This window comes from Taeniopygia guttata, chromosome 24, assembly GCF_048771995.1.
Source record: "Taeniopygia guttata chromosome 24, bTaeGut7.mat, whole genome shotgun sequence".
Classification (NCBI taxonomy): Eukaryota; Metazoa; Chordata; class Aves; order Passeriformes; family Estrildidae; genus Taeniopygia; species Taeniopygia guttata.
Window position 1 is genome coordinate 7,619,352 of NC_133049.1, and position 10,712 is coordinate 7,630,063.

The following is a 10,712-nucleotide window of genomic DNA, read 5'->3' on the forward strand; positions in this document are numbered from 1 at the left end:
CCCAATGAAATTAAGTACTGCATAAGTACATAAGTGTTGAATGCATTCTGGTTTGCTGGGGTTACATTGAAACTAATTTACACGTGTATTCAAAGGTATAGCTTGAATATATGTACTGTATTGCTTTTGTTAAGCTAAGAAGCTCAGTCTGTGACAGATAACACAAATCATTAATCATATTGCTGAGCTCACAGCAAATATCCAGATTTAATGAGTTCTTATCCACATTTAAATGCCAAGCCTTTTTGTATATACTGTTAAGGCCCCGTTGGAGAGAGGCAAATTAAAAAGATTATATATTCTACACTGTAATGCAAAAAGATTACTGTAAAGTGACTCATTGAAGGGTGCAGACAGCGTTCTGAGTTTTAAATTCCTAGCAGGCTTTGGGATTTTTTCCAATATGTATGTTCAAAAACTCAATGGCGCGGCACTGGAACGGCCCCACTCGCGCATGCGCGGCCCGAGGGGGCGGAGGTTCAGGTCACGTGAGGGGCGGGCGCGCGGGGCCGTTCTCAACATGGCTGCGTACCTGCAGTGGCGCCGCTTCGTCTTCTTTGACAGGGAGACGGTGAGGGAGCCGTCGGGGCCCGATGGAGCCGCTCCGAAGCCTTTCGCGCTGCCCCCGAGCATTGCGGTCTGCGACTCGGGCCGGGGAAACCTCGTGTTCGGAGATATCCTGTGCGGGGCCGGGCGCTGTGGCCTGCCAGGGTTTCGGTGGAGCCGAGGCTGCTCGGCAGGCGAGTTCTGGGCGCTTCTAGCGCGAGCCGGAGGCTCCTCCGGCCTTGGGAATGCGGCAGCTTTCCGCTGTCGGCTGTGCTTGCTTTAAAAAAAAAACCCAAAGCGCCGCTGGATGTGTTGGTGCTCCGGGCTCTGGGGTTGCTCTGGAGAAGTATTTGCTGTAACTCTACCAGGAGTCAGCAAAAGGCGTGCAGATTCTTGTATGGTTGGAGGTGTGGGGCTTTTTTTTTGGTCCCTTATGAGCCTTAACTGTGATCTAAATATGGAAGGTCAGATTTGGTTTTTGCCTCGCTCCCTTCAACTCAGCAGTTTCCAAGCTTACAAGCTAAGGGTGACGCATCTGTACCAGCTGAAGCAGCACAGTATCCTGGTTTCTATTGGTGAGGATGAAGAAGGTATAAATCCTTTGGTGAGTTAAATGATGAAAAGAGGAAAATGCATTTGTAATATGGTTCTTTCTTAAAGATTATTGTGATGATCTCAGTTGCTGTTTCTTACCTTAAGTAGGTTCTTCCTTCTGGGTCCTGTAACATTTTGATGCCAGGTCATTGCCCACTAATGCCCCATGTTTTGCTTATGCCAGATCATCGTTGTTTGTAGGTGAAAGTCTGGAACCTGGAGAAACGAGATGGTGGTAATCCTCTTTGCACAAGAATTTTTCCAGCAATACCAGGTAACAAGCCCACGGTTGTGTCCTGCCTAACTGTCCACGAGAATCTTAATTTCATGGCTATCGGTAAGTAAAGCTGAACTATAACAGCTTAAGAAAAATATTACAGACCTTACCAATGGGTGAGGACATGAATAGATAATACAAAAACCAGTATAGAAGGTCCTGATGATCTTTCTTCTCACTCAGTTGTTACATTATCCTCATAAAGATATTGTGTGTCTTGTGCTATCCTAGAGCTCAAGAGATAAATGCATAACTTTAACCTGAGTGTATAATTTACACCAATAACTTTGATACTTGGAAGCACATATTTTTAGTTGATGTTCTCTTTTCCCTGACAGTTGGTAAGGCTACATATTTATTGAACTTGGTACTAAACTTAGGTTCTCTTGGTACAGGAAAAAACATGAGTTTTGGGATACTTAATGTTACAGAGATACTTTTTCAAGCTTGTTATGCAAACCTTTTTTCAAAGAAAAAAGCAAATTTCCCTTTCTGGATTTGACCGTTCCTTGGTAATGTTTCTTGCTTAACTCTTCTGACAGAATAAGAGCAGTAATGTTGTGAGATTACAAGTGGTTTCAGCTGACTTGGTCCCTACACTGAAATCAAAAAAGCTTTCCCTGTGTGTATGGTGGCCTTCAACCCTGGAACAGCTTACAAGACTGGGGCTATTGGCAAGTTATGAAAACTGTGTGTTTTACTCCCTCTTACAAAATCTCCCTCTGGTCTTTTTTACAGTGTGTAGTATATTTTGAATAAGCAAGGGACTTGAAATTATTGTTACAGTTGCAGTATGGGAAGGCCATTTATGAAACAAAATAGGACCGAGTCAAATAAAATTAATGTGCACGTGAAGTTTGTATGTGGAAAGCAAGTTAACCCTTGCTGAACAGTGCTATCCTGTGTGCAGTTGTGTGACAGCTCTGAACTGTAACTGGAGCAGTGGGGAGTGATTTGGCAAAGATTGACTTGATGTGAGAACCTGTGGCAAGCCATTGCTTTATACCATGCTAGTGAGCGTGCTGTGGTTGCTGACTGGAGCTTCCCTAACTGAGGCTGGATAAAATTTCAGGTGTGTTGTATAAGTAATAATTTAGTCTGTCCGCTTCACCAGGTTTTGCAGATGGGAGCGTTGTACTTACTAAAGGAGACATCACTCGAGATCGGCATAGTAAGACCCAGATCCTACATGAAGGTAGTTACCCCGTTACTGGCCTTGCTTTTCGACAGTCTGGCAAAACAACACATCTATTTGTGGTGACCACAGAGAACATCCAGGTGAGAAGCTAGCTGAAGAAAATGTAACTCTGATTTGCAAATTCTGTTGGTTTCAGAGTCTAGTTCAGAGTGATCCCCAAACTCTGGAGTTTCCTCTGTAGTCTTATATGCTTTCAGTGAAAGACTATCCTCACCTGGAGCTGGACACTCACGGTTGTGGATTGCGCTGTTCGTCTCTCAGTGACCCCTCCCAGGATCTCCAGTTCATTGTGGCAGGGAATGAATGTGTGTACCTTTACCAACCAGATGAACGTGGCCCCTGCTTTGCCTTCGAGGGACAAAAGCTGATTGTTCACTGGTATCGGGGGTACCTCATCATTGTCTCCAAGGACCGAAAGACTTCCCCAAAGTAGGGCTCCTTGAAACAGATGAATTCTTTTTGCTCATGCAGCTTCATGCTTTTTCTCTTTCTCCTTCTCCCCTCTGAAGCTTTGCTCTTGGGGGCAGATTGCAACTCTGTCAGATATTGTTGAGGTTCATCCCGACCCGTATCTTGATTAACTTCCATTGCGAGAGTAGCACAATTAAATGTGCTGATTAAGGGGGAATTTTTTTCTAGTCCTATGACTTTCTCAGTGTAACAGGATGATGAAATTTGAGTATAAATACTTGGTGGTTTCCCTCAGGATCCACTTAGTTTAATTGCCTAAATAAACTCTGTCTTGCTTGCTATACATCCCTAGTTTGAACAGGTATCAAGATTTCAAGTTATGTTCTTCTTGTTTTCTAAAACTTTCTTCTGCTCTCCAGATCAGAATTTGCTGGGAATGAGGCACAGAATTCAGACAAACAAGTCCTGAATATCTATGACTTGTGCAACAAATTCATTGCATACAGCTCAATCTTTGATGATATAGTGGATGTCTTGGCAGAGTGGGGATCTCTTTATGTACTGACCAGAGATGGGAAGATCCATGTACTGCAGGAGAAGGATACACAAACCAAACTCGAGGCACGTAAATTTGTTTTCTTATTAGTCTCTGCCTTATGTCTGTAAGATTGTACTGGCTCTGCAGACTGAAAAAATGAACCATTCAGGTAAGTGAATTACATAACAAGTAATCGAATAGCTTTTTGGTATAGCCAGTGTTGTAAGACAATTGGTATCTAAAGGCCTAAGCATGTGTATGCACTAAGATGAAGAAACAACTTGTTTTCCAGGTGTGTTTGAACTCGTTTTGTGGTGTGGTATTTCTCTTACACCGTTCTTTCCATGTATTTAACAGATGCTGTTCAGAAAGAACTTATTTGAAATGGCCATTAACCTGGCCAAGAGCCACCACTTGGACAGTGATGGTTTGTCAGAGATTTTCCGGCAGTATGGTGATCATCTCTATAACAAGGGAAACCATGATGGAGCCATCCAGCAATATATCCGGTAGGTGGGAGTTCTGTGGAGCTGTGATGTTGTAGTACAGGTAGGAGCAACATAGGCCTTGATTTCTGTTTCAGCCCAGGAATAAAAAGAGTCCAAAACAAAAAAAATGTATGACTTGAGGTGAAAATTTTACCTGTACAGAGAAAGATTCTGTACCTGAGGTGAAAATTCTACCTGTATAGAGTCAGTGAGACTAAAAGTCTTTGAACAAGGTCCTTGAAAATCACTTTGTATACCTTATGATAAAGTTCTTCCCTTTGATCATATTTTCACATGAATAATGTACGCCCATTGGGATGGACTGGGGACTGGTGACATCATTAGAAAGAAGGGATCACTGTGCAAGATAGATGATGGAATTCGACCATGTATGGCAGTCGTCTTGGAAAGTACTCAAACAGTTCAATGTCAGTTTTAAAACATCTTGGGTTTTTTAAAACTAGAACTTAGAGCAGCCTTGTTTTGGGCTTACTGAAACTTCATGTTCAATTTTTAAAATGCCACAAAATGTTACATTATTTTGGAGCTGATGCTCCAGAGTCCCTGACATCTAGTGAGAGTCAGCATGTCTTTTTACCTTGACTTGCTTTAACTCTCAAAGTAACTGTGGCTAAACTGCTCCATGTTTAGAGCATAAGCATTTAAAGCTGACTTTGAGTTATGTGACTGAAATGAAGGAAAATGTAGCTTTTGTTCCTCTCTTTTTTTGGCTTCCCAGTTTGTTGTGCTCAGAGCCTAATCTGTCTTCTCACTGCCATCTTTAAGGGAAGATTAACTCTTTGTATGGTGTCATGGTTGTCCTGATCAAGGCCTTTGTATCGGTGTGTGTGCAGATGGGTGGTCTTACACCATAATTAGGTGTTGCTTCTGATGCATAGCTGAGAAGTCCCAAGAGGGTTAGTACCTGCTGAAGTTAAAGCTTCTCTGTGTTCTGTTGTTAATTTCTCCATTTATTTTGATTTCATGAGTATACAATATCTTGTAACCTGGCTCTTCCCCTCACAGAACTATAGGGAAGCTAGAACCATCGTATGTTATTCGGAAATTCCTGGATGCTCAGCGTATCCACAACCTTACTGCTTATCTACAGATGCTCCATCTGCAGTCCCTGGCCAATGCAGACCACACTACACTTCTGCTGAATTGCTATACCAAGCTCAAAGACAGCTCCAAATTGGAAGAGTTCATTAAGGTATTAGGAGACGTGGAATCATGCTACATTTTTGTGTCATCATAATAATTAAAAAGGGGCTGTGGCGACATTGTAAATTCCCTCCTCTATGACTGTTAAGAGAGAGAATAATGAATTTACCACTCAGTACCCTGGTTTTTGTTTCTTTATTTCCAAGCTCTTGCTTACTTTCTCAGTTTGGTTGGTTTGCCATCTGGGTCTGGAGTGTGCTTGCTTCTGCCAGTGCAACTGGCAAGCAAATGAGAAGTGGTTAGACTCCTTCCTTTATGCATAGGTGATTTCCCCTTGCATGAGAGGTACCATGATTGTCCCTGCTCATGTTTTCCTCCTCTGACTTGAATGATTATTGCTTCTGGACTGTTAGAATTTTTTTGAGGGACCATCTCTCTGCTTTTGTTCTTGGAGACAAGTGAGAGTGAGGTCCACTTTGACGTGGAAACGGCTATCAAGGTGCTTCGCCAAGCTGGTTACTACTCCCATGCCGTGTACCTGGCAGAGAAGCATGAGCATCATGAATGGTACCTCAAAATCCAGTTAGAGGACATCAAGGTGAGGAGACATACCTGCACATGTGTTCTTACTGGGGAGAATACCAATTCTCTAGCCTCCTCTTTAGTGAGAATATAATTTCACTGACCTCTTTGCTGAGGATAGCATGCTGATGAGAGCAGCAGCAACAATACTCGTTGCTGTTGGTGTGCTGCCTTTCTGCTTTTGGTTTGTGTGTTAGACTAGATGGGGAAATCAGAAGATCTTGTTTTCTTCCTGATGCCACTTTTTACAGTGCTCTTTAAGAGGAGCGAGAGTGCTTAGTTGGGGGGATTCATCTAAATGTTTCCCCCAGGCTGTATCCAGTCTTTGTCCCTGAGGAGGAAGATGAGCTGGAATAGTGAACTAGGTGATAATTCAGGGTAAATGGTATTTGTGGCATACAGCATGTCTTCAATGCTTTCTGCCCTAAGCTCAAGGTAGAGAGCAGAGGCCAGTGTCCTGTGATTGTTTTGTTGTCTGTCTTCACAGAACTACCAAGAGGCTTTGCACTACATTGGAAAACTGCCATTTGAACAGGCAGAGGGTAACATGAAGCGATATGGTAAAATCCTGATGCACCATGTCCCTAATGAGACCACTGAATTGCTGAAGATCCTTTGCACTGATTACCATCCCTCGGGAGGTAATGAGTGCCCTGGGATGCTAGAAGGAAAAAAGGTATGGTATGTGCTGACTGAGAGCTGTTGCTCTCCAGTAGTAACTTTGCTACTGCAGAGTGCTTCTGCATGCCTTGTGTTGTCATCCTGATGTTTTAGGTATAATGAGAATTATAACTTAATAAACTTTGCTCAGGTGAGACCCCATCTGGAATACTGTGTCTGGCTCTGGAACCCTTAGCACATGGATGTTTTGGAGTGGGTCCAGAGGAGGCTATAAAAATGATCAGAGGGATGGAACACAGCTGCTCTGAAGAAAGGCTGAGTGAGCTGGGCTTGCCCAGTCTGGATAAAGGAAGGCTTCAGGGAGACCTCATTGCAGCTTTTCAGTACTCAAAAGAGTTTTATAGGAAAGATGAGGACAAACTTTTTTACAAGGCCTGTTTTGATGCTACAAGAGGTAATAATTTTAAAGTAAAAGAGGTCAGATTTAGACTAGATAGAAGTAAGAAACTTTTTATAATGAGGCTGGTGAAACACTGAACCAGGTATCCCAGAGAGTTGGCAGATGGCCCCATCCCTGAAAACACTCAAGTCAGGTTGGATGAGGACCTGAGCAACCTGATGAAATGGAAGATGTCTCAGCTCTTTGCAGAGGTATTGAACTAGATGGCTTTTAAAGATCCCTACCCACTCAAACTATCCAATGATTCTATGAGAAGCCCCATCCTAGAGGCAGGGGACCTCTTAAAGTTATTGCTCAGGATTGATCCTTGATGTTGTCGGTATCCTGTATTGTGCTCTATCCGTCCTGTCTGAGACTTTGGAAATGAACATTCCTCATGGCAGGAAGGAAGCACTAGTGTGGCTTAAGGCTGATGCAGGTGCTTGTCTTTTTGTGTCTGTTTTACAGGCTAATTCAGAGGAGTTCATACCCATCTTTGCAAACAATTCCCGAGAACTGAAAGCTTTTCTGGAGCACATGACTGAGGTGCAAGCTGACTCTCCACAGGGTGTCTATGACACTTTACTGGAACTTCGATTGCAGAACTGGGCACATGAACAAGATGAGCAGGTTTGAGCTCCTGCAGCATTGTGTTTTGAGGGAAAGGTTTGGTGTCTGTGAGTCATATTTGCATTCCTGCAATGCCCTTTCCAGCTGGGCATTGACAACATGAGGCAGTACATATGCTGTGCTGGACAAATAGCACAGAAATGGGAAAGCAGCCTAGTATCTGGGAGAATATTCCCTACAGGATGGCTGAGCTTGTTTTGTTTGTATGTCTTTTAAGGACAGATTCCAGACAATACAGTCTCTGTGAGCAGATGGCTTGCCCACAAAAGTATCTTTACTTGCTTGCTTGGATCTGTGAGGGTGTTGGCTGTTTGGGCAAAGAAAATAGTGTCCTGTTTGCTTAAAAGGGTTAAAGAGCAAGTACCAAAACTGACTTGCCACAAAAGAGCTCCAAATTGTTGAGTCTTAGTGTGCAAAATAGTGTGTAGGTGGGTGTGCCTGGGTTCCTCTTCTTGACCTCCCCCCCTTCTTTGTAGACCAAGGAGAAGTTGCACAATGAAGCCCTCACGCTCCTGAAGAGCGGAAGGTTCAAGACAGTCTTTGATAAGGCCTTGGTCTTATGTCAGATGCACAATTTCAAGGATGGTGTTCTCTACCTCTATGAGCAGGGCAAACTGTGAGTATTACTCTTGTCTTTACTTGTTACTCTAGAGTCCTGTGCTTCCCCTCCTGCCCCCACTACACCAATTTCTGAGCCATAAACGTCTGTACCATTAATGGTAGTGACCTCAAGATGGGCATGGTAGATGATTGCTCTGCAGAAATACCTCACTGTTGAAGCAAGGCAGTTATATAGAGTGAAAAAAAGACTTGTGTTTGGCTTCTGTGTGAGTCTGGGGATTACATGGCTGGGTGAAAACCTGAGGTCCCTGCAAAATCTCAAGGGGCGAGGTGGATTGTTGCAGCTGATGAGTCTTTCTCCCATAGTTTCCAACAGATCATGCATTACCACATGCAGAATGAGCAGTACAAAAAGGTGATTGAGGTGTGCGAGTTGTATGGCGACCAAGAGGCTTGTCTCTGGGAACAGGCTCTTAGCTACTTTGCACGGAAGGAGGAGAACTGCAAGGAGTATATTGCTGCGGTGCTGAAACACATTGAGAACAAGAATCTTATGCCTCCACTGCTTGGTAATGATATGTGACATTAAACCCTCAGCCTCCCCTGCCATAAAACCACAACCCAAGCAAAAACCAGAAAAACAAACCACAAAAGACTCCAACCCAGACTAGTTTGTAGTGTTTTCTGTAGATCAGACATTACAAGAATAAATTAAATTAGAGCCTACCATTTGAAGTAATAACCTGCTCCATAGGGAAAAACTATGTCAGTCACAGCTCCCTAGTTAGGGAGAAAGATCTGCAGTATCAGTGAAATGTCTCATACATGATTTCTGTGGGGCAGTGCAGGGTGTGCTGAAACTTCTGTTGAGCCTTGGTGAAGAACTAAAATCCAATCCACTACTAGATCCTTCCTTTGTCCCTTTTGGTCTGAGTTATCCAGACATGCTCCTAGTCGCCCATTTAGGGAAATGATCAAACTGAAAGAGAATCTTTAAGTGAGCTCTTCCGATTCCATGAGAAAGCCAGCTGCTTTTGCCTGTAAGTGGCCTGTCCCAGGAAAGCAGTCTGCCCTGGCAGTACAAGTATAGCTGTAGGTTTTGTGCTTGTGTTTAAACTAACATCTCAGTTCCTCTCAGTTGTGCAGACTCTGGCTCATAACTCCACAGCCACCCTGTCTGTGATTAAGGATTATCTTGTCAACAAGCTGCAGAAGCAAAGCCACCAGATAGAGCAGGATGAGCAGAGAATTCAGAAATACCGAGAAGAAACTACGAGGATCCGCCTGGAAATTGAAGAGTTAAAAGCAAGGTGCAGGACTGTGTGCTGTCTTGTCTAGTGCTATTTAAGGACAGAACTGCTATTTTCTTTTAGTAAGGTGTAGTTTGTCTTTCTCATGCTTCTCCATCCTTTCACTCAGTCCCAAGATTTTTCAGAAGACCAAGTGTAGCATTTGCACCAGTGCATTGGAGCTCCCTTCAGTCCACTTCCTCTGCGGTCATTCCTTTCACCAGCACTGCTTTGAAAGCTACTCTGAGAGTGATTCAGAATGTCCTACTTGCATGCCAGAAAATCGCAAAGTGATGGACATGATCCGAGCCCAGGAGCAGAAGAGAGATCTGCATGACCAGTTTCAGCATCAGGTAAGGTAACATTGCCTGTCTTACCAAGTTGAAATAAATAGAGTTTAGATTTGTTTACAGACCTGTAAATGGAGGCTGGTAGAGACAGGTAAGGCTTGAAAGTATTTTGTAAAGAAGGTTATGTTAACTGGATAATGAGGCAGACCCTAGGATGAGTGCATGGTGTAAAGAGCATGAAGAGTCATTGTTGGCTCTGTGAAGGTGAAAGAGAGACTATCCTCACCTGACCCTCACGTGGGCCTCAAGACCTATTGGTCAGTGTGACAGCTAGTCAACAGGTTGTATAGTACTAATTAGGGAGAAAGGGAGAAGAATAGTGTGAATTGGAATGGGGACAGCACCAAAATGTGGCATCTACCTTGTGTTCCCCAATGATTAATTAAGTGGCGAGTGTGAGAAGGGGACATTAGCTGGAAAATGTTAACACATGTGGAAACTAGAGCAGTTGAGGCACTCACCTTCCTGCTTAATTCTGTTGCTCATTACCTCCTCGGTGCATGGCTCAGAAGTGGCATTGAAAGAGGACCTGGAACGGCCAGTGTCAGAAAATCTAGCAGGTTCTTCTGCTACACCTAGCCCCTGCATGGACTGAGCCAAGGGTCAGGGACTGACATGAGCTGCCCTGTCCACTAAACCAGAGGGTTTAAGTGCAGGAGGAGAAGGGAAGGGGGCTTAGAAGAAAGAGGCTCTGGAGGCTTTTGCTGATGATGCTGCTTTGTGTCTGGCAGCTCAAGTGTTCAAATGATGGCTTCTCAGTCGTTGCTGACTACTTTGGTCGCGGTGTCTTCAATAAACTCACTCTGATCACGGACTTGCCCTCGGGAAAGACCGCTACAACCATCGAGGCTGGTCTGCAGCGGGAGCTGCTCATCCACAGCAAGCGCAGTACCTGATTGCAGGCCGTGTCCAGACGCCTTCTCGTGTTGTACGGGGATCCCCGCCGTGTCCTCGGCCCCTGTGTTCGGCTTCATCCCTTGGCCCTCAATAAACGCGAGTGGCCGGAGCGTCGCGGCCTCACTGA

The 10,712-nt window shown here is 44.1% G+C and overlaps 1 protein-coding gene across 2 annotated transcripts; it reads left to right on the forward strand.

The window, feature by feature from the left end:
* The first annotated feature begins 480 nt into the window (after nt 1-480).
* On the forward strand, nt 481-10,694 carry VPS11 (VPS11 core subunit of CORVET and HOPS complexes). 2 transcript variants are annotated; one of them, XM_012570751.5, is made up of 16 exons: nt 481-674; nt 1,002-1,150; nt 1,342-1,477; nt 2,532-2,695; nt 2,797-3,044; nt 3,446-3,647; nt 3,922-4,073; nt 5,079-5,265; nt 5,671-5,814; nt 6,286-6,474; nt 7,327-7,488; nt 7,965-8,104; nt 8,416-8,618; nt 9,188-9,359; nt 9,469-9,691; nt 10,420-10,694. In XM_012570751.5, the coding sequence occupies exons 1-16, from the start codon at nt 521-523 to the stop codon at nt 10,582-10,584; spliced, it is 2,790 nt and encodes a 929-aa protein (XP_012426205.4). In that variant the 5' UTR covers nt 481-520; the 3' UTR covers nt 10,585-10,694. The 2 variants fall into 2 exon arrangements, with proteins under 2 accessions (XP_012426205.4, XP_012426206.4); XM_012570752.5 differs by lacking the exon at nt 481-674 and having other exon boundaries at nt 1,002-1,136.
* The last annotated feature ends 18 nt before the right edge of the window (nt 10,695-10,712 follow it).

Coding starts and splice junctions, on each gene's coding strand:
- VPS11 (XM_012570751.5), top strand. CDS start 521: ATGGCTGCGTACCTGCAGTGGCGCCGCTTCGTCTTCTTTGACAGGGAG. Junction 3,648..3,921: donor ATACACAAACCAAACTCGAG/GCACGTAAATTT, acceptor TGTATTTAACAG/ATGCTGTTCAGAAAGAACTT. Junction 8,105..8,415: donor CTCTATGAGCAGGGCAAACT/GTGAGTATTACT, acceptor TTTCTCCCATAG/TTTCCAACAGATCATGCATT.